This window comes from Odontesthes bonariensis, chromosome 5 (genome assembly GCF_027942865.1).
Source record: "Odontesthes bonariensis isolate fOdoBon6 chromosome 5, fOdoBon6.hap1, whole genome shotgun sequence".
NCBI lineage: Eukaryota > Metazoa > Chordata > Actinopteri > Atheriniformes > Atherinopsidae > Odontesthes > Odontesthes bonariensis.
In genome coordinates this window covers 26,024,778-26,048,900 of record NC_134510.1, presented here as the reverse complement: position 1 = coordinate 26,048,900, position 24,123 = coordinate 26,024,778, and the positions used below count along the sequence as shown (strand labels likewise).

At 43.4% G+C, this 24,123-nt stretch overlaps 1 protein-coding gene across 2 annotated transcripts; it reads left to right on the top strand.

Annotated features, from left to right (window-relative positions):
- Positions 1–10,817, top strand: rasip1 (Ras interacting protein 1). 2 transcript variants are annotated; one of them, XM_075465735.1, is made up of 16 exons: positions 1–328; positions 1,020–1,141; positions 1,449–1,900; positions 2,068–2,328; positions 2,438–2,649; positions 3,432–3,596; positions 4,047–4,251; positions 4,347–4,645; positions 4,747–4,908; positions 5,699–5,739; positions 6,016–6,170; positions 6,304–6,416; positions 7,801–8,095; positions 8,386–8,549; positions 10,010–10,151; positions 10,239–10,817. In XM_075465735.1, the coding sequence occupies exons 2-16, from the start codon at positions 1,020–1,022 to the stop codon at positions 10,415–10,417; spliced, it is 2,967 nt and encodes a 988-aa protein (XP_075321850.1). In that variant the 5' UTR covers positions 1–328; the 3' UTR covers positions 10,418–10,817. The 2 variants fall into 2 exon arrangements, with proteins under 2 accessions (XP_075321850.1, XP_075321849.1); XM_075465734.1 differs by having other exon boundaries at positions 2–328; positions 2,438–2,679.
- Positions 10,818–24,123: the final 13,306 nt, after the last annotated feature.

Here is a 24,123-nt window from a genome sequence, read left to right as displayed (position 1 = left end):
TTCTGTCACTTGGAACAATGGGCCCGTTACTCTATCTATAGACCCAGAGCAACTGAGAGCCAGAGAAAGGGAGGCAGCAGATCTTTTCTACTTGGAGAGAACAACTAAAGAAAAGAAGTTGTTTGTAAAAAGAAGACAAAACTAATCGATGATTACAAATAGAGACTCCTTTGTACAGGTATGATGAATTGAGGCCTTTCAGAAATGGATTTTCTGCGAGAGGAGAAGGAGACGCGCACGGTCATCAGGTTACTTTGAGCTGCGTATTTGCATTTAGGTGGATAAGGACAACCACAAAACACTATACAGAGATCAGAAGCAACTGTGGGTAAGTTTATTTCAAGTATTTCAAAATCTTTCTTGCACTTTTTTCCTCCTTTTTTTTTAATTGTCCAAATACTTCTGTACATGATCTGGAAGAGGAAGTTCATTAGAAACAGCCATCTTTGCTGGCTAGAATGACAGGAGTAGATTTTGGGAGTGAACTCGGATTGAGATGTGTCCTGTCAGAGATTGAGCTTTGAAGAGATGGTAGTTGCATCAATTACCTTCAACCTCCAAATTCTGACTGAAGGAAAAGAAAGCAGGTGTCTTTCACCTACATTCAGGATTTGTACATGTACAGTATTACTGAGAAATGAGGAATGGACAGACTGTGACCTTTGAAGTGGGATTTTCCCTGTCACTGCGACAGCTGGACCTGAGTCCTGCAAAACATGTTTCCTGTTTGAAAATGGGAAATACACACTCAGGGGCTTTTTTGGGGGGGGTTGGGTTAATTTCTTTTGTTTGTTTTCACCATATTGACAGCCTGCTGAAGGTATCCTGTTGATGGTTTTTGATTGTGACATCATCCCATTGTTATATTGTTTAAATCCTGGCATTAATGACACACATCCAGCTTGGATGCAGATTAATAGAAACCCAAACTCAGAACCTTTATGAATCCTGAAATATGGTAGATTATTGAAGTAAGTAAAACACATTTTTTAATTGATATCTGTATTCTTTTTATTCAGATGGAGGGGTCTGGAAGTCCTCGCTTTAGAAAGCTTCATTTCCCAGTGGGTTTGTGGATCAACTCCCCCAGGAAACACTTTGCCAAACTAGGAGGTCGCTGGCCCAGCGCCATCTCTGTCAAGTCCGTCTGAAGTTTTTTTACTCGTTTTTTTGTGTCCACTTTCTTCCCCATGTTTACTTATGGGTCATTACTGCCAGTTATCTTCAGGATAGAATTCAGTGCCTGATAAGTTTTTGTTTAAGACTCTGTTTGTGTCTTGATGTCATCTTATCTTAATTCCACTGTCATTAGTGTGCTTTCAACCCTGTAAGCTTGTTTTATTTTAGTCCATGTTGTTTATCGGTCATAATTCACAGCTGACTTGTCCCTTCCTCTATCCTTCCTCTCTGCTCCATCTGTCTCCCCACACCCCCTCTGCTGTTCCCAGGTCGACCACCAGCTCCGACGCAGCCTCACTCCACGAGGCCACCTCTGCTCCTTCTTCTTCCCTTTCTAACTCCACCCCCTCGCTGGCTTCCCCTTCCCCATCCCCGTCTCCATCCCCGGCCTTCCTCAGGCCACGGGCTGCTGGCCCCCAGTCTCGTGCAAAGCGTCTTTCCCATCTCTTCCTGCGGGGGCGCTCCAACAGTGACCGGGACCGGGCAGTGGGGGAAAGGGAAAGAGAGGTTTGGGCTCATTCAGCTGCCCCCTCCTCCCACCACTACTTGCCCCCTGCCTCTTCTTCTGCCCCAGGCCTGATCAAAATCTACGGAGATGCTTTGTCCAGTGGAGCCAACTATCGCTCCCTGCTGGCCAACATTTACTCCACTGCCAGGCAGCTCATCGCTCAGGTCATCACTCGCTACACTGAAAGAGAGAGGGAGGAGACGGATGATGCTGGTATGACAAGGCAAATCTCCTCTGATTTGGCCTATGTTGTGATCCATTACTGGCTTTAAAAAATTGTAACCAAATGGGTTACATGAGCATAAACTCAAATGTTATGGGAAAATAATCACCCCATTTCTCCCCTCATCCTTGTCTTTCCTTTCTCCATTACCTTCTAGCTCTCCAGAAACACAGCCCTGAAGACTTCCTGTTGTGTGATGTCATTGGAAAGCCCATCCAGCAGCCAGATGGAGCTATCAAATGGGAGACAGAGTGCCGGAGAAGCGTTGCCCCTTGGGAATGTCCTTTATTGTTGGTGGACATGTGGCGGCCTAAGGATGGATTTGAGCGGCGCTTTGAAATCCAAAGGAAGGAAGACTATGAGAGAGAGGAAAGAGAAAGGGAGAAAGAGCGTGAGAGGGAGGGGGAGGGCTACCAAGGTATGTGTGAGACTTAGCAGACAGGTATGGTGGCATGCAAAGAAAAGTCTGGCTCATTATACACAACATAGCAGGAAACTGATGGGTGCTGTGATTTTCTGCGTAACAGGTGTGCGCTGGAGGCGGAGAAGGATAGAGTCAGGTGGAGGACCAGAGGAGAGTGAACGCGGTCACCGTGGAAGAAACACGGAGCTCCGGAGGAGCATCAGTGACATGAACCTGAGTCTGCGTCGTCGTCAAGGCAACCATGTCGGCAATGATCCCCGTGGTTCAGGCAGCCGACCCAACAACATTGGAGGGGTGCAGGACAGGAAAAACATTGTGAGCATGATCAACCCACAGCCAGGAGAGGTAACAGCATGGTACAGTCAAGACAGACTGAATTAATGATGCATCCTTTAAATGCTTTGTGTCCTTTAAGTGGCTCAAGATCCATAAAACAAAATACAACAACATTAAAAATGTGTAGGAAAAAAAAAAGGCTACATTTTGCAAAACATGATGACATGTCAGGTAACATTTCAGCGAAACGGAAGACATAACGGAAGCACAACAACAAAACAGGAAACTCAATGTGAAAAACAAATTTCAGAAAACAAAACATTTCATTGAACAACTGCTCAGAAAACAAGTTTTACAAAAACAACAAAAGACAAAAACTTGGGAAAAAAAGGTAACAAATAACAACAAAACAATGAATATCTTCACTGTAAGGCAACTTTTCAGGGAACCTGACAGACAAACAGACAAACAGAGTAATATGTAAAAAACAACATGTTATTATAGAAAACACAACATTAGTGTATACTTTACTTACGCTTTGTAAAAGGTTGTTTTGTTGCTTTTTGTTTGTGAGACCTTGTATTTTCTGATTTAGTTGTGCTTTCTAAAATGTTGAGTGATCTGTTTTGGTGTTCTGTCTTTTTTTAATTCTTTATTTAGTAAAATGCCAGGTGTCCTGCTTTTGTTATCTTATCTGAAACTTTGTTGTGTTCTCTGAAATATCTAATTTTTGTAATATTCTTTGTGTTTTGTTTCATGCTGTTGTGTTTTGCACCTAAGGGCCCCGGATCTAACCATCGTGTCTTCAACCCTTTCTTCAGGTCAGAGCCTCAAAAGCTGAAGCGAAGGTCGGATGGACCAATCAGCCGGCAGATGACGAGAAGGATTACTCCAGCTGTGACCTGGAAGTGATGTCACAGAGCCTCATCCTTCCACCGACGGACCGGCCCTACTTCTTGTTGCTGCAAGGTTACGATCAGAGCAAGGTGAGACATGCTGACAGATTAAATCACAAGCACAAACAACGTCAACACACACATAGCTTATATAAACACATGAACGCACACTAACATTCACATAGGCACTTACAGCAACATGCTCTGAGGTGCACTTATGTAAATGAAGGACGCACCCCATACCTGACATCATACCTGCATGTCCGTAATCGCCACATACCATCGGGATGCTACAAGCACGGACTCAAAGCGACACAATGCCTCAACAATTTACCCATACAGTACACAAAACCCCTGTGCTCACATCACCTCATCTCACACAATGACCTCACACAGGTCTCTTTTGTAGCAAACTGTGACACACTTCACTCCTTTTCAACTGCGTACTGTTTATTTACCATCTGATGTGGGGTTGATATAAACCGTTGCACTTAAGAGATAACAGACCTCCCTGTATTCTCCTCCGTGTGTTTTGTGTAGGACTTTGTTTTATATATTATGGCGGGACATACACATGTGTTCGGGAGAAAACCAACAATAAGGGAGAGAGAGAAGGATAGAGAAAGAGAAAGGAAAGGGAAGAGGCCTCTGAAGGTGGACACGTTCCTGTCGGCCCCCGACCTTTTGGCCAGGCACTTACTGATCAGGAGAGATGCTGCTGTACCAGAGACACCCAGTGGACAAGGTACCCAAAAACTCTGGACAGGAAGTCCTAAACATAAAGTCCTTAATGCAGGGTTTAATGAAGTCCAACCCAAATTTCTATTTATTGTATCGCAGCTCTGATGCGGCCCTTCAGAGGAGGTGCAGTCACTCACAATGGGGTGGCGCTGTACAGGGAGACATTCTTAAAACCTGGGGATGTGATCGGTCTGGGGAACCACTTTCTTTTCTTGTACCGTGACCCACGTGTGAGTCCAGCGCCACCACTCGCATTGACGCTGCCATGGCAGGCTGATGTCTCCACCACCTGCTGCCCATCCGGGCTGGTGGACAGACAGGAGGCTCTCAGGCAGTACCTGGGGTCTACTGAGGCAGTTTTGAAATTCCATCCTCGTCATACAGACGCCTTGTTACAGGTGAGACAGGCAGACAACAAGAGTAAATAAACTTTAATGTTTTACTCTAGTGTTGTCTTATTACAGTACGTCAATAAATGTTGTGATTTCTTTTCTTTTAGGAGATAATCTCCAAAAATTCCTCTCCGGACTCCGGTGGTGGGCCTTTGGCTCCTGCTTATCTCCTGTCAATCATGATAGATCACGCCTCCAAACACCTGGACCCTGCCCTGACACCGCAGATATTACTCAAGTCAGCCAATCTAATTAAAGAAATTGTCTGGGTGAGGAAAATTAAACCAACAGCTTGATATTGCATTGCAACAAAACCTGCTGTTCCAACTTCATCATCACAAGCTCAGGTCGTCTCATCACGTGAAGGTGTCATTTTTGCCAATTTTCCTTTTGCATTTCATAGTTCAGCATTTACAAAAGTTTAAGTGACGGAGATGAAAATGCCATTTAATCTGTAAAGTATTGGACAATTTTTTAAAATTTGACATGCTGGCAGTGCTAAAGGAAAATATCAGAGGATCGCTGTAGTCAATATAACTAATCATCTAGGCATCCATGCATGCCTGTGCTACGTTTCAAGGCAATTTATCCAACTGAGATTTACACAGTTTGAACCAAAGTGAAGGACCAGCTGTGCTGCTGCTGTTGACAGAGAAACAACTGCTGAAAATATGAAATAAGATGAAATGTTTGAGGTAAATTTCCAAGTTTTCTCACTGATCCAAGGGTGGTTCTGTTGCAGGACAAATGAACTTCTTTAAGAGGGTGTTTTATGACACCAAGGCCCTGGCCACAGTTAAACACACTTGGCAGAAAAACATCAGGTTAGCAGAGTGAGATTACCGCATTCAGTCAGACAGAAAAAAACAGCGGACAGACGTATGCCCTTCGTTGTGGCCTTCTGGGTTGTGAACAGGAGCGAGGATGAGCTGAAGTCACTTCCCTCCTGCTGGAAAATGTGCTGTAATTGTCCTGGCTGCAGGGCTAGACTCTACTCCCCCTTCTCCACCCCCACAGTAAGATGTGTTTCCTCTTTTCTGTCTCCAACTCTCTTCACAGGATAACATTAAGGAATTCGGGGATAAGCATCCCACGCAAAAGTAAGAACATTTTTGTTCGACGTAATGTTTCCTCTGTTTAGAGCACTCCTGCTGAGTGATTCATGATACATTTGTGCTTGTGCTGTTATGTCTTTGGGAAATTTTTGTGGTATGATGAAAGCATTGTAATGCAGTGATGTTGAAAAATGTGTAATAATAGCTCAGTCTAATTTTTGTCACAGTATGGTTTGTTTCTCCTTTAAAGCACAAACAAAACACTGACAGGAGAATGTTCACAATAACATAACTTTGGGATTACCTAAATGTCGTGTGCAGTTCAGCTGAGCAAGAAGGGGAAATAAGCACACCAAATGTCCAGAAACTGTCATCCGACCTGCGACCCCTCATGTTCTGGATGTCAAACGCCACGGAGCTCCTTAACTTCTTCCAGGTCAAAGTTGAAAACATGGAGAAAGAGTGGGAATTTGAAGGTGAGAGGAATATGAAAACAGCAGAAATCACTGGCTCGAGTTATAAGTCAGCACAAGTCTTTGGCATAGTTGAAGACAGAAAGAAAAGCTGCAGCTTCGTCTCATATTAATCTTGCCAATTGTTTGTTGGAAGCTCCTGGGGATCCTGTTTTGACAGCTGATATGGACACCTGTTCAGAAGCTTTGGCCCAACTGGACGATGTCATTATGCACACCTTCCAACAATGTGTGTATCACCTCACCAAGGTAGAAAATATGCAAACAAAAAACATACATGCATAAACACATCATGGTACCACAGCTTTAGCAGTTAGTATAATAAGTCAACATACTTTACCTTTCTATCTGTCATGTCACATGTGAGAGTTTAATTGGAAGTGAGAGACACTTTTTCTGAAGACTAATTAAATTTTTCTAAACTGTCCCAACATAACCCACACTTATTTGCCTGTACTCTGTGTGCACAACATTTATGTGAATTGTACTCTGGGTTAGTTTGTTTGTTTAACAAAGATGTTCCGTGATCCAAGATCTTGATAAACCTCAAGCCTGAAAAGCACTCAGTTTTGCATGCAGCATCATGATGCAACTAAATCCCAAACAGATTTTTATAATTCGCTTGCTCATTAGACAAATAAGTAACGCAGATTGGCAATTATCATTATTGGTCTTTTTAAAGTGCTCAGTGATCAGAAATGCAGTCCTTCTTTTCATTCACTGCCATGATCATTTGATCCCTGCAGCCACTTTCTTGATCTGATCACAATAAACTTCGGCTGATGCAACAACCAGGTCTAACAGCAACAGATCTATTGTCCTCCCTCGCTGTAAATCTCATGTTTGAGAAGGGTGTACAAAGTCTAAATAGAATTCAAGTCAAGGTGAGGAAGGAGGGCAGGCTGACATTTAGTCATATTTGATGCCTTTGTTGGCAGAATTAGAGTAATTGGAAACATAGGATGGAGCTTTTTTTTTGTACTGCTGCATTAAAAGGGCTTTTTCAGTAATCTGCAGGAGGTTGGAAAATTAATTTTCAATCCACCTTCTGCCTAAAACTGTCTAAATAACTCCTTAATGATAGCAGCCTATCACTGACTTAGTTGATGATTAAATGTTCAATCAAGTGGTGCACATGACTCAAAATTTGATGTATTTCAAGAGTGCTCCATCTGTCTGAAAAACATTTCACAATTTTTTTAATCGTCAGTGTCACAATATGATTTGTTTTTGGCCAATTTGTTTTCTTGAAAACCTTATTATAAGTTTTTTTTATCATTTTAATTTCAATGTTTTCCCTCATTATGCTGACACATGTGTTTTGAATTGTCAAATATATGGTTTGCAGTTTAAAAATGTGCATAGAGGTAATGATGATAGTGTCACGATACTCAGTTGACATGCATCGCACTTTGTTTTGTTGCTTATTACCATGTGTTAAAACACTGCCTATGAAAAAATGCTACTTAAAATAGTATGTATTAAACATTTGGGACAAAATGACATGTCTAAAGCTATGGTAGAGGCTCACATGTTCATTTTGATGATGCTATCATGCTGACGTGCACAGAAAAATGTAAGGTATGTGTGAGTTGTGCAGCATTAAACTTTTCTGACCTGTCCATCAACACAGACCTTGTACTCCCTTCTTCCGGCTCTCCTGGACACCAACCCCTTCTCCAGTGAGGAGAAGGTGAAAAAAAAGGATGGAGCTCAGGGTGTGGAGGGAGAAGAGAAAACAGGAGGAGAAGGAGAAGAGGATGATGTGTCCTCCTTGCCTCCCAAGGTTGCTGGATTGGTGGAGGTGTACCGCTGCTCTCTGATGCTGTCTCGGGAAGCGTGTCTGTCTCCGCCACTCACCTCCCAAACTTTTGGCTACCTCTTCTTCTTCACCAACACCTCCTTGCTCAATACTTTGCTTGAGAGAGGTGAGAGGGCATGGGCTACAGCAATCCTGTCTGGCTTTTCTAGATTTCGCGTAGCAGTGGGCCACTGTGACCATGAGTGACAATCATGAGTTGATGTGTAGTGCTAAAATATTGTGTAAAAGCAGTGCCACTGAATCAGACAACAATATTTTCAGAATCTCGCTAGATTCACTGTTTGAGGTTGTGAGATGAGACAAGTGCTGTTTTGTATAGGCTAGTTATCGACAGCTTTATTAAAATACAATCATTTTGCATTTTCTCTTTCTGTTTCCTCCTACCTTTTTCTACAGATGGGCTATTTTCATGGTCCAGAGCAGTCCAGATCCGTACAAACTTGGATCTGGTTCTGGACTGGCTACAAGGGGCGGGCTTAGGAGACATAGCCTCTGAGTTTATGAAGAAACTGTCCATCACGGTCAACTTTCTGTGTATTCCTAAAACACGACTCATCCAGGTAACCTGGCTTCATGTGCAGCAAATGCACTTTTTTCCACTGTTCTGACTCATTTTAACTAGCATTGTCTGCATTCTAGCAGCTCTTAGTAGCTTGAATAAAAGTTTATAACATGATTTTCAAGAATCCACTATGCCTGAGTAAAAGCAACCAATAAGAACCAGACAGTCTGTAGTCCACAGACACTTCTACAGTTGGTTATCAGCCTGTGAGTACATGACAGCCTCCTTTGCAAGGGGCAGGGAGGCTTTGGAGGCAAAGCTGAATCACAGCAGAGAGGGAGGGGGAGAAATCTGCAAGTTGAATTGGTTCAGATATTCCAAAAGTCCACCACCTTCTTAAGGTTAACACGTTTTTGCTCAACAGACTATTTTCTATGTTGTTTTAGCTTTCCCTTCTTTTGAGTGTCTTATAAAGTTGTTTTTTTTTGTTCTAAATACCAGACAATTGGAAGACGGGCTCATCTGAACCATCTGTGAACATCTTTCATTTGCATATTTGGTGTGTGAGCACCATTGTATTCAACTTTGTCATCTTTTTTCAGCTGGTACAACATGTTGAATCAGTGTCTGTTGGGGGGAGGGCTCACTCTGACTGGTTGTTCAGTGTAGCAAATGAGTACACTAGAAGCGAGGCAGTGTTGACAGAAGGCAAACAGCTAACTTAACATGTCACATACAGTCTTTTCTCATTTATCATCTTCATCTCTCTGGAACAAGCCACACATTCACAACAATGTGCCCATGTGGAGTGAAGAAAAAACCAACAGATTGTCATAACTTTGTGCGAGACTACTAAAAAAAACACATAGAACGCCCTGCTATATTTACTTTTGTTGGCTTTACTTGTACTTTATACAATCTCACAGTTTCTCTTATTGCATAACTTACTTACTGTGGCCTCCTTCTGCACTGGTGAGTTATGTCTAGTTGGCAGGTGTAAATTGTAGGCTGTGGCTGGTAATTAAAAATCATCTTTGCTGTGTGTTCAAGTGTTATTTTGTTTGTCCAGACACAGGCAATGCAAAGAGACTCAGCAGGTTCCTCTTATTGCTGCTGGTTGTTCTCATTGGTTTGGTTACCAAGTGTCCTAAAAGCCCACACCACAGCGAGTTATTCTCTCACTCATAAAGTCCAGGCTTTTCCTCCTTTACTTGGTAACATTACATTGAAATACATTTGCACAAGACCTGGCTTGTGGCTGGTTTAACACCCCTTAAAGAATGAGCAGCTGTCCAATATGTTTTGACAACAGACTGGACCTTTCAGGAAGGGGACAATTAAAAGGCAAGAGCTCAAATGGAGCATTTTAGACAAGAGGTATTGCTTCAATGTACAGTATGGGGAAAAATGTGTCTTTTGAACACTAAAGCATATAAACTTCTTCAGGTGTACCATCAAAAAATGATTATTAACCAGTACATAAGCTCAACATGGACTCTTTAATTTCTCATCTTCCAGTCATCCTGGACCAGTCTACAGGAAGAACATGCATTGTTAAGTTCTTCCCAGCTGCACCACCTGCTCACCCACTACAAGCTGGGACCAACAAGAGCTCCACCAGCATCCTGGGCTCCTCTACCCGGCACAGAGCTGAGTGGAGGTAATAAAAAAAATTGAACAAATAAAGATTATGATTAGAAAATGACAGGAAAAGTCCATTGTTTCTAATGCTTCTTTCATCTTTTAGACATCTTTGAGAGCTTTCTGGACCACCCTCCTCTTATCCTGCCAAATGAGACTCCACGCCTTGACCTCTCCCAGCCAATCCCAAGCCCTGAGCTCCAAAAGGAAGTTACACATCTCCGCACCTTCTTGTGGGGACTTGATCAGGATGAGCTCCCTGCCAATCAGAGAACTCGGCTTTGAAGAAGTCCATATTTGTCTCTCTATGGAAGTTTCATAGAAGTAAAGAAAAAAAAAGGGGAATTAAAAAAAAAAACATATAACCAGAAACAGGAAACTGCACACGAGGGAAATCCATTCTGGACATGTTCTCTGCATTTGGCTGCCTGGCTTTTGTGTTTCATGACACCTTCATATAATTACATTTAAGGCAATTCATATATAGAATAAAATTTTCTAGTAAAACAATTGTACTGGCTTTGTTATGTCTTTATAGGATTTATTTCAAAGAGGGTAGTAAAAATCCACGTCTGTTGAATTCAGCCACGTACTGTTAAACTTTACATGACTCTTTTACTTGGCTTCCATGTATGTTTTTCAAACTACTTGTTTTTAATAAAATGCTGAATTCTACTCTAAAAGACTTACAGTTTCCGTATAGTCTTTGACAATTTTGTTTCCCACAGCAGGGCCCCTGGGGCTTGGCACGCTCCTCAGCTGCCACACCAAAAAAACTTTCCACAAGGTGGCGATCCAGGACCCATTCATCTTTGACTTTAAATGATGAGTCTGCAGGTAGAATTGCTTGACTAAGGAGCTGATACAGTTACATTATCATCTCCTCCGAAGACCCATTCTCATTTCCTGTAATAATGATAGCATTTTACGTAGGGTCGTGACTCAGGCGAGCAAATGAGACTGTGATGACCACACACAAAGATTACCTTTACCTAGGTAAGCTGTCGTAAAGGCCAATTCTAGTGACTTAAAAGCAGGGAAAGGATTCATTTCCCTTTAGTTGGTGTGACACATTGATTACTGGGGTTTCCACTTTCATTAATGTTGTGCAATTCTTTAACCACATGAAAGGTTAATCTAGTTTGAAAATGAGTAGCAAGTAGCTGTCATGGGCAGACAGCAGACTGTTGATATCACCATTTAGAGTGAGTAACTTAAACTGGTTTGTCACAATTTTATCACATCCAGTCAATTTCACTGTCTAGTCTCCCAGATGTCTTTAGAAAACAAATCATGACGCTCTTTGTTTTGAGAGTGAAGCTCTGTGACGTCTCAGAAAACTCAAGTTATAATGCTTCACATTTGGCGTGCGGCCAGATGGCTTCCTTTTCTTCCGGTCAGTTGAGTTCCTTTACGGTAAAAAGCACAAAAAAACATCAATCCCGTGAGAGAACTCTGCTTACATCATCCCAGTTGCCTCCAGTTCAGTCTCTCCAATTTCTTACTGTGCCGTCATCAAGAAACATGCCATTGAGAAGACTGGATATAGATTATGAATCATGAGGAGAGGATTTGCGTGGTTACATTTATCAATTAGGTGATTGTAATCACCCTCATTTGAAATTCAATGTGGTGTATGAGTGAGAGTGAGACCGTGTTTGTGTGCTAATTTCAGCCTTCCAGTAATGTCACACACATGTAGTCTGTAGCTTTATAATCGAACACAGATGGGGTTCAGACTGGTATAGGTCCATGCTATGATTGTGTGATATTACAGTAATCTGTGATACAATGTGCCGACCACTGTCTGAGTGCTATTAAGTAACAAGAGAGGTTTAGTAAGCATGTAACACACTCAGTTTTCTGTGATCTAAATAATTGACAGAGACTAAATGTCATACACACTTTCACCCAGATTTGCTAAGTCATACACACACACAAATGCACTTAGAAGACTTCTTGACCCAGGTGCAGAGTCCCACACCTGTTGTAGCAGCTCTCTGTAATTAGCTCAACACAATTATCAGTGGTGGATAGAGGGAGGGGATGAAGACAATGGTGCAGTCATTTCGCCCCTATCATCTCCTTCTTTTTCCCTGCTGTCGAGTAATGAAAGATTCTTCCCTTCTTCAAAGAGACGGAGTTTCCTACAAAACAGCTGAGTCAGAGGAGAAAAGAGGGAAGGATGAAAAGAAAAGCAGAACAGTAGGGAGGCAAGCTCGGTAATGTAATGCTGCTGGTGTGAGGCCCCGTGGACCACAGTGATTGTGTTCGTTGCTTTACACACAGGAGTCATTTTCAGGAACAAGAAAAAAAAAAAAAAGCCCGTGGCTCTCACACACTTAACAGTAACAGCTACAACCTGGCAGGACCTCAGTATCTTTTTTGTGATCTGGTAACACTTTACCTGAGCCCTGCGTCATCCAAAAGCCTGCAGTAAAAGGAGGTTTTTCAAGTCGTACGTCAGGCCAAAAGGGCAGAATGCGGTGACAACAGAACCGCTGATGAGGCTTCTCTGACCTTTTCTATCAGGACATCAGAGTAGAAAGTGTGAGTAGTGTGGAATCCAGTGTCTTTTTTTGGGAATAAAACCATTTAAGAACCTGGTTGCATGAGACACACTCACTCAAGAGTCAGCTCTAGACTCAAACAAAGTGAGAGTGGAATATTTTGCAACGCCCCAGGCTGAGTCCTATGTCAAGGCCAGGAAAGAAACAAGAGAGCAGGGGAATCTCTGTTGGGTCAGACACACAAAAAGACAGACAGGGGGTGTAGCAATCTGCGTGAGGTTTGAGATGACTGAAGAGAAGGTCAGAGGTGCTGGGAGGGAAATCTGTCAGACGCAGACAGACTGTGGCTGAGGCTCGTGGATGAAACGGACAGTAGAGCCTCAGTAAGGTGACTAAAAGGCCAAGAGAAAAACTGTGGTATTCCTCAAGGGACAGATCTGTTTTCTCATGGTTGCGTCACCCAAACATGAAATACACACATAAACACACAGACTTTTTCTTTTCTTTTTTCTTTTTTTTTTGTGCACACATATGTGCACTTACACACAAATGCAGAGAACTACGCGCAGGGATATGAAAGAACCCCTGTGAGGTCAGATCCACCAAGCTGAGGCTGTCCACTGTTAGGAGAGCGAGCCAGCTAAGCCTCACAGTCTCACTGGCTGCTACAACCACCACCACCAACCGCTGTACGTTACCCTGCCCTGCCCTGCCCCGGCCTTCTCTCCACTGGCGGCTGTCTGTCCTGACCTGCTGCTGCTGCTGCTTCTCTGCTTGTATGTGTGCGCTGTTCAGTTTGGGACGGGGCCAGTGGCATCAGTTTGGAACGGGTGGTCTTTTCCTCTTTTTCTCATCTACCTTTTCCCTCCTTTTCTCGTCTTTCCTCCTGTTCTTGCTCAGTGTGTTTCTCTCGGACCAGGGGGCCTGTGGGCCTGTGGGTAGGGGCCTTATTCCATCAGCCTGGAGCTTCTGTCAGAGGCTTGTTCCATTTTGCGTCATGGTGTTGACTGAGCGGACCCCACACTTAACTCCCATAGAGCTATGGGGTTGGGCGGCAGGGCGGCCAGCGCAGGCTAACGTGGCCCCGTGTTCAGCGTGGTAATCTGATGGCCGTGTTTATTTTATCTAGCTCTCCTTTGATGGAGCAGAAAAAGTCTTTGGGCTTTTTGTTTCAGCACTTTCACTGCCAGGTCAGAGGTGCTCGCCGTGGTTACGTTCAGGAAGAATAATATTTGCCCTTATATTCACTCCAAACAGGCTTTTTTCCATATTAGTGTCAGGGATACTCTCTGGGTTTTCTACCTTCCACTGATTCGGCACATTGGAGGTGAAGGGTGGTGGGGGACTGCACCTCAAAAGCATCGTTCCCTGGAGGATAACAAGAGTGTTCCACAGGTTGTCCCCTAGGCTTGTTCTTACACCCCTGAGTGAACCCCCGTCACACTCAGCTGAAGCCCTGAGAGACAGCCCTGCAGCCATATACATATATATGTACCAGTAGTGAAGGAAAACACACACATAAACACATGAAAACACTCTCCCTCCTGCTTTCCTGTCCCAGGCTCCACCTCAGCTGTCAGTCGTCTAAACTTCCCAGGGGTTCTTTTTAATGGAGTTACCCAAAAAAAAAAAAAAAAAACTCCTTCTTGTTCGCCTGTGCCTTTCACTAGCTCAACTCAAAGCTCACACACCCACCTATGTGCCTTGTGTCAGCTGTTTCAGATGGGTCGAAAAGCCAAGGAACCGCACCAAGTCGTTATGTGAGGTTTGTACCAAAATATACAAGACAGAGGCAGTCTCCACGTTCTCTGGATCGAGTTCTGACCCCAGCTACTTCTGCACAAACACACCATAAAGTGCAAATGAATCCTCATGCATTGGCCCTCGTCTCTTTGCTCTGCACTTCCAGTTTCTCCATAAAGCTTTACTACGTTGGCCTGACCCAGGAGAGGTCTTGCTTTGTAACACATGAATGCCTTTCACTTTGAAGATTAATTAATAAATAGCTATGGGAGAAGAAGCCCAGACTGTGGCTGGAAACAGTGTTTATCTGTCTCAATTTAGCTGTTATAATTGGCCAAGGTTTACACTGTGATCATGATATTACAGGAATGAATCAATGTCATTCATGATAAGACACCCTGGGGAGTTTTATATGGATAATGTTTCATTTCCTTCTTGGTTGTTCATTATTTATGATGAGAATACAGAAGTGACTAGGCTTTGGCCAGATGTGAACAATGGGCAAACATTCAGAATCCCATTCAAACACACACTCGATTGCATAAACAGAAACTAGATCACCATCAACCATCTTCTCTTATCTTTCCATTGGGATGAATAGAATACCAAGCACAGGAAGGACTGCTATACCTCCTGTCCTCCTCCATATATCCTATTATCCCCTTTCTGTTCTAACACATAAGATATGTTTCCGGCCTCCCCTCTGAGAGTGAGGTATGTGCTTACTCACAAATAAAGGAACTTTTACTCTGATGTAATCTGGGGCAAACAAGGAGGATGAATGGGGGACAATCCTAGTAGATAATCCAATTCGTCTTGTTGCAATTTGGCAACTCAAAACAATTACCGACTGGCCGCCTAGAAAATCAGTGCCAGCAGCCAGACAAAAAGGGGCGTCGGCTTGTTAGTAGACAACTGATGTGAAGTCAGATTTAGAGGGAAAGGTAATCTGGATAAGGGTACGGTAATGTTGTGTCCGTTGTTTAAACCAAGTCTGAAAGCCTCTGCAGTCGGCACAATAAGAGAGACAACAGAGAAGCCAAGTCAGTGAGTCACAAAGAGGTGCTGTCAGTCAAACCCACGGATTCACCAGTCAGAAATCCTCCTGCGAGGTGTGTGTCCTCCTCATCCCACTCGCTGTCCCCCTGCAGTAGCTGATTAAAGGGGTTAACTTTTCCTGTCACATACCTCTATCTTTTCGTCCTTTTCCTGTCTTACAAGCGTCCTTCACTCTCACCGAAAAAAACCTTTACACAGATGATTGTCTGTTTTATATCTCTTCAGCTGCTATCTTTGTTCAGTCATTCTCTTCCATGGCATCACTTTATTTTCTTAAATCCACCTCTAATGGTGCTCATTAGCTCTTTTCCCCATGATTGTCACATATGTCTCTTTTCAGTAATCCCAACCCATCCTATTCCCTTCATTTTCTCCTCTCACGTGTCATGACTCCATCGTCATCATCAGTTTCTGAGGATAGCTGCTGTCACTGTGTTTATTGTTTTAAAGTCAAACCTAGACCTCTGTCTGTCCAGGCTTCCTGTCCCATCCCACTCTTTGTCGTCATCCTTTTTATTTCTCCCCTGTGAATGTCCTCTCCTGTTGTTTCAAAGCTTTCAGTCCAGAATATTGAAAGGAATTTCCCTCTTATCACTTGCTGGACCATTCCTTGCATTCCTGGCATGCTTCCTGGCACTGCTGGGGGTCCAGCCAGTGTCTGTAATGTAAGGCAGGCGCTCAGGTCAGCCTACATCATTCATACTTACACAACTGACCTTCTACTGAGGAGGGGCAGTGTGATTGATGAACCAAGAGAGGATGAGGAGCCAAGGAGTAAAAGAAAGGGGAGACGTAAAAAGAAAGAGGCGGCGGGGGCGATTTGGTCATGTGTGAGAACTCTATGCCAAAAATAGAACATTGTGGATAGCTTTCATTTCTGAGTCCTTGACTCACAGAATGTTATTGATTTAAGAAGACATGCAAGGCATTTAAATGTCTCCAGACAGAAGAGTTTAAGGCTAATTGAGAACAGCCAAGGGTCAAAGTGCACCTAAACACTGGAAGGAAGAATAGAGAGATTAGAATAACTTAGTCATAGACCTCCAACGTTAAAGGTGGCTCTCAAACTGCATACCAAACAGAGCTTTTGTGTGTTCCCACAAAGGTCAAGAAAATAAAATAAAACTCAAGAGACATTTGGGTTCTGACAGCGTGTGCGGATATACAAGCAAAAGATGGTCATCAGACTTGTGAGCAGGAGATAATGATAATGGTGGTTAGGAAGAATGCACGCAAACACATCACTTTCATATCTTTCTCTCTATTCCAGAGATAAGATTCCATGTCCAAGAAGTATGAAGGGTAGATAGCCAACAATTTATATAAACATTTACACTAATTGTTTTCATTCCACAACAGACAGAAAAGAAAAACAAAAAAAAACAAACAGCAGCTGCAAAAAAATTAATCTAAAAAAGGAAAACAGTCTATGTTCTGTGTCCTGTTTGCGCTGCTTTTACTCAAAGTCACTTCAAACCAAAGTTGACATTTCAGTGAACTTGAGGTCTACTTTCCCTCCCTGTGTGGTTAAAGCACAGCCTGCTGAATGTGGAGAGAAGTCTTTTTGATTGCCAAACATCGTCAAATATCTTCTGCCTCCAAACCGTTATGCTCAGCTTTGGATGCCTGTCCGTGCGCTTCTTCAAAACATAAACAGTGACGACACACGGATATGAAATTTCCCTTTCTGTGTTTGCTTTTAGTTATGATGAAATTTACACACTGTATGGCTGACGCACAGGAAGTGATCGCTGGAACGAGCTGCCTATGTGCTGTGTTATAGGTTGTGTTATCTGCTATCATTGTTGTGGGAGGTTGATTTATGATTGTCAGTGTGTAATGAGTGTTAATTTAATGAATGGGCAGTGATGAAGGGGCCTGAAGTGCGTCAGCATTCAGAAAAACAGACAGACCATGTCAGGTTAAAGGGGGTAGTGGGTTATAAATGGTTTTAAATACTCCGTTGAACTGTCTAACAGACGTAAGCATACGTGTACTTGTGCAAGTTTGTTTGTGTGCATGTGTGTATATCAATCTGCCCGCAAAAGGCAGACTGAGATCATGTCACATCAATAAAGAAACTCCATAGGGCAAACTGTAACGTCACACAAGTCGTCTTTCTTTTGTTTTCCTGTTCCCTTCACATTTTCCCTTTCGTCTCACCAGGACGCGCTGCCCCTTTGCACATACACTTACACCCCTCCCCAATTCCTGTGTGTTTGTCAGCAGCTCTCTGCTTCCGTAGAAAAACACGACAACGGGTTCAGTGTGTGGCTGACGCAGACGCACGGCGCGCCGGCAAGTGGTGGTCAGCTCTGATAGAGTGGACATCACTCACAGACACACACAGATGTAGTAACTCACTGCAGAAATGGTGCAAGACTGACAAAGAGTCAGAGAATACACAAGTCTCTGGGGTAACTACTGTGCACACTGGAGGAATGCACCAAAAATAGGACCTCACTTTCACTCTCAATATTTTTTCTTTACTTTTTTCATTCTTCTTTTCAAGTTTGTCCAGGGTCAGTGGGGCAGAGACATTGCAGCCAGGTTATCCCAAATAAATCTGTTTGCAAGCACACGTGTCGTTTGTATATCACTGATCCTCCTGCAAACAATCAGAGACAACAGGCAGACCCGGAGGGAAGAAAACGAGTGTGAGAAAGAGAAAGGAAGAGGGGAAGCACTTGACAGGAGGAAGAGATGAGCAGAAGGAGGGATGCAGACAGGACACGCAATGACAGGGGAGGAAAGAATGTTTAGGGCGACTGAGAATGGCGGTGAAAGGAGCGGGAGGGAGGACCTGAGCTCTGAGACAGGCCTGGGCTCTCCAGTGTATTAACACCAGTCTGAGATGGAGGGAGCATACAGGGCTGATGGAAAGAGTGTTTGCACAGTAAAAAGTTCCTTTTGCGTGGGTTGCTTACTCCCCCCCCCCCGTCTCTCCTCTTCTCCCTCTCACCCTCCGTCTGTGACCTATTGCTTCAACTTGTTCATTTAGATATTTCCTCGCTGGCAAAGCTACTTGGAATCACTGAGAGTGAAAGAGGAACGTGAGCAGGTGAGCAACAGAGTCAGAAAGAGGGAACGGGTTTCAGCTGACTCTCGCTGCTACACATGCATGCGTACACACACACACACACACACACACATGTGCTGAGTTTTGTCACATGCCATAGAGTTTGGTTTCCAAACAAAATGAGCCTTGTAAATGTGCGCTTAATAGAGAGCTGATTTAAACATTTTGCCTCCCCCGGTTTCTGCCAGGAGAGACGTTTACCTCTTGCGTTCCCTTTCATCCCTGCATCCTGCCCTTTGCATGGCTTCGTGAGCTGAGCCAGTGGAGGAAACCTGCAATAATGGTGCTGGTTAATGTCCTCCTTTAATGGTCTAATAAAAAGGCAAGTCAACAGATGCACAACAGCCATATCTGTCTTGAGAGGGCCGCTCGCATGGAACAGGAAGGGAGCAATTGACACGGATGATTTGTAAATCACGTCCATGGGGAGTTTTCTGAACTAAAGACTTTCGAGTGTAGCTAACATGGATCGTAGCTCAAATGGAGGGTCTTATGCCACATATCCATTTGTAAGAAGACAACAATGCGTTAACACTGATCTCTAACTGTGAGAAAGAGAGAGTCAGAGACGTCACTTTATTGCCCAATGACTGCAGCCCCCTCCTGTGTGTCACTATTTCTCCTGTTCCCCCCCAAACTATTAACACACTCACTTGCTCTCTGACGTAGGTTGAGGTGTAAGGGGACAAGCGGAGGAGTGAAGGGAAATGGGGCTGTGATAGTGGTGAGCAGTGAGTTAGGGTTACCATGGCAGTTCCCCAGATAGGATACGCTACCACTTTGGAGTGAGCTGGAGAAAATGAAGGGGGACGGAAGTAGAGAGGAAGAGGGGAGAGGGTGTAGGAGGTCATGGGGATACTTAAAAGTGTACTGTTGTAGCAAAGTAAATATTAACAGTAATAGGTCCTCTGGTTTCCCCTTTGAACATGATCTCCGCGTTTGTTTATTCAGGCCCTGCTGGAATTCCCTTGAGGAAATGAAGGCGCAGCATAAAAATGATGAATTTATTACTACCGCTCCTCCAATAATCCCTTTTACCATTGGAGAAACGTTGCGTCACGGCCAACATTTTCACTGTTTACATATGACACTCTGAGGTAGGCAGAACATGGGACTTAACCCTAAAATCCACAAGACTACTTTATTATCCACCTGGACATGGAAATTAAGCCATGGCAATAAACGTTTATGGGAAAACCAACAATATTGGAATGAGCAGATTTGGTATTTGTCGTCCTAATCGTACTACAAGGATAATCACACTGGAGCAAACAATGAACAAAAATTCCCAAGATGACTAAATGTATTCCTGGTAAAGTTCAACCTTGATTACTAATGTCATGTTCGAAAAATACACAGATAATCAGGAAGTTAGTTAAGTAATACTGATTTTAAAACTCACTTGTTACATTGCAATTTACAGCTATTGAAATTAATTTTGCCGTAATTTCTCAGCATTACCAACAGAGAAACATAACCTGTTAGCTGGCTTTCGTGTTACAAAACATGAGCAGGCACCCTTGTGCAGTTATATAGTGTCCACAGATAGCGCAGCTTACTTTTAAATGTATTTTCTTATAGCTTATAGGGGCTGGCCAGAAGGACTCTGAGTCATCCCTTTAGTTTTGTTGTCATAGGCCGAGACTGCTGGTGATACACTGAGCACTTCTCTTCACCCTGCTCTCTTTACTCATTACTTTCAATGTAACTTTATGTCATTAGCTTTGTATTTCTCCTTCTTTTTTTCCCATATAGTATTCTTGACCCGGTGTTTGTGTTTGCTTGCATCACCGTCCTTCATATGAATTGGATAATACATTACCTGGCCAAAATAAAAGTCAAAAACTCACTGTTACAACATTTAACTGGAGTTCATTCACTGTAATATCCCTTAGACAAGTTCATGCAGGACCACGACTTTATTCTCTGTCCAGAGTCGTGCTGATTTTTTTTGACCAAGATTCTCAGTGGGGTTCAGGTCTAGACTCTGTGGTGGCCAGTCCATGTGTGAAAAGGATGTATCATGCTCTCCTGAACCACTGTTTCACAATCTGAGCCCAATGAATCCTAACACTGGAATATGGCTAAACTATCAGGGAAGAAACAAAGCTGTTGATGGAAATACCTGGTCATTCCGCATATTCAGGTAGTCAGCTGACCTCATTTGTTGGACACATAATGTTCTGAACCTGAACTTGACCAAATAAAATCCTAACACTGTCCCCGCAGGTTTTTACAATAGTCACTCGGCAACATTTCATCCACTGCTTCTCTTGCTCTAATGATGGCAGACATCACTTCAAAACAGGGTAAATCTGGACTCATCAGAAAACAATTTTTTTTTCCCATTGCTCAAAAGTCCAATCTTTAAACTCCCCCATCAAATCGAAACTTTTTCTTACTAGCCTAACTGATAAGTGCCTTCCTCAAGGCTACACAGTTGTTTTGTCCCAGTGCCTCAAGTTACAGTATCTTCACTTTGTGTGTGGACATGCTTTTACTTTTGCTAATAAACAGTACTGTGATTTCTGCTGTTGTTTTTCTTTAGTTTGATTTCAGCAATCATTTCTAATGACCATGTTTTGTTGTTGAAGGTGATGGTTCACTACCGTCGTTTCAGATTTGAATAATGCGTCGGACAGTTCTTAACCTAATGTAGACAGTTTCAGCAATCTTCTCACCTGTTTTGTTTACTTGATGCAGACCAGTGACTTGATTCTTCTGAAACAGAGTGTGTCTTTTCAATGACCACAGGATGTGTCTTCCGACATGGTTGTTTAAGGAAGGAGCAGCTGCTCACTGCATCACTTTGGGTGAAATTACTTGTTGCCAGCTGAAACATATTAATCACTGCAGTACTTTTCCAATGGGAGGCTCTTCACTATTTGTTTAGTAAAATCCAGGCGGTGACGTTTGTTTTTTAGCCAGCAATCGTGATTAGATTAGGTTCTACTCTAATTGGACTTGTATTGAATTGTTTACTTTCTTTTTAAAGTGCCTTTAGATTGACAACAAATTGACAACATTAAATGACAACATCTATGTTCACTTCCCTCTGAGCAACAGTACAAACTTAACCAAAGTGATTCTGTTTTAGAGCTGAAGCACGAGCATCATTTATCTCTTTGCTGCACCTCGCCACCAGAGTTGTGGAGCTGTGCTTAGCTTTCAGGTACCTCTTGAAACTTAAAGTAGGATTCTTTACGAATGTGAGACATTTATAATAGCCACAGTTTCCATCTCACTGGGATATTGTCATTCTCCTTTTCACCCACCCAAATTCAAACCCCCTTATTCAACGATGTAAAAGCTGTCCCCTATTAAAACTCGCTACTTGAGCTGCGCGAGAAACAAACTATGCAAAAACCTTTTATTGGTAGCAATGAAGGTAACGGGGAGATGGGGCAAATCTTTAAGAGCGCATTTCAAAAAGTAACTACCGGATTACTCAAACTGCAAAATAAACGTGCTACGATACTAACTGCAACAAAAAAGCAATCAGAGAGCTGTCGTTAATGTTTAACGAGTACCCCTAACACTTCACCTGCTTAAATTAGAACTTCTTAAAGTGAGTTTGGCAATGAATTGAGCAACTGTGTGGATTTACAACCCGGCAAAAGGTGAATAAAGAGAGTCAGGCATTCGAGTGATTTAAGAGTGTGTAATAATGTGTGAATACATGCTATGGCGCACAGGAAACCTAGTGTGAAGCATGAGCAAATTGAGTGAAGCTTGTGTGAGTAAAGTTTGTCTGGCAGAGAGGCAGGCTGGCAGGCCCTGTCACAGGTTCCCCTTCCTCTCTGATGTCTTTGAGGTCGTCGTCTGAGTGTCTCACTCTGTTTCTCCTCCTATGGTGGTTTACACAGATTGGTGATGTAATGGGTAGCATATGAAGGCCACACACAAACACACGCTCACACACAGACGCACACGCAAACACTGATGCTCATGCACGTTATGCAGACACCACACCACATACCCATAATTACACACATATACTGAATGCACACCCATTTACACAAACCCTGAATTCCCCCTTTTCCAACAGGCATGCGCCGCTGTATGCTTGCTCTCACACACAAAAAAAGTCTAAACAAAGACACATAACTCTTTTCTATTTTGCATGCTGACATCCAAGCACGTGTGCACGCTCTCCCCTCTTAAAGGGCAGCCACCCTGCGTCGTAGTGTGTGAGCGATCAGCTCTGGCGGATGGCCTAACATCAGACTGTGTGCTTCAGAACCACCCAGGAGACCCCCATCATGAGGGAATGAGGGAGAGTGACTAACTTCACTCTTTCTTTTCTTCTCTCCCCAGCTGTGTCTTCAAACGTCCCTTTGATGTGGGAAATTAAAAAGAGCGAGTGTGTCAATATCTCCCTACGTCCAACCGCACTCATCTACTTCCTCCCCTTCTTCTCCTGCTCTCCTCCTTTCCCAGCTTTTCTTCTCTACTGTTGACCCAGGAAAACAGAGCATGACCCTTTTTCACCACAACAACTCCGCCACCCACTCGCTGCCACCAGGCCCTCATCTTTTGGAGGGTGTTTGTTTGTCTGTGTCGGCCTACCGCCGGACTGGCAACTCTGTGTGTATATGTGCATGAGTGTGTGAGTGAGCGCATACAAAGCCCACCACTAATTATTTTCTAACCACACCATGAGTGTATGTCTGTGAATGAGGGTCTCCTAATCTCACACCCAGACTCAAAAATGCTTTTTTTTCCCTTTCCCTGCTCATTTCCTTTGTGTATGTGTGTGTGAGACTCCTTTTTGATTTCTCTTACAGTTTGTGTACAGTATGATGCATTTACTGTCCCACTGTGATGACTGGAAACTCATCTTTGCAACTTGCAACAGTAGGGCACGCTTTACTGCACCTGACTGAGTGTTTCCAGGCTGCCCTGGTCCTCGAGTGTGTGTTTGTGTGACAGACATAGACAAACATGTAGCCTGTGATGTTTCTGCATCTATCACCAGGATCTTTTGGCATGTTTTGGTTTATTAAAGTACTGCGCTTTTACAGGACACGACATGTGAGTGGATCCATTTGCATGTTTGGGGCATGAGTGGCTCTGTATGTTGACCCCATCAAACCCTCCACCCCTCAGCTTTCTGTGTGTGCGCGTGTGTCCGCTCGCTGTTTCTATGCAACACTTTCAGAGGCCCCTTCTGGCCTGGACAACACCTCTCCCCTGCTTCTATCCTTCTCTCACTCTTTCCTTCACCCTGAGGAGGGAGAGAAGAAGCAAAAAAGGGAGAAGGGGGTGGATGGGGGGGGGCAGTGGAAATAACAGGCTGCTGTCTCAGGAGGGGCTCTGAAAAAAAAAAAGGAGCAAGGGGTGAGAAAAGGAGGGAGAGGAAAGGTGTTTGCTGAGTGTATTAGCTATAATACAGGGAATGTGACATGTGTAGCCTAAAACACAAGCAGGGACACGTTCTCGGTGACATTTCACCCTTCAACACGGGCACAAGAAACAGAAAGGACAGGTAAATCTGGAGTGCATGGACTCTAAAAGATACATGAGATATGCTGATACACATGAAAACAATGGGCTTTTTTCTGCAGTGATAGAGAGAAGGGGGGAAGAGATTTGGAGAT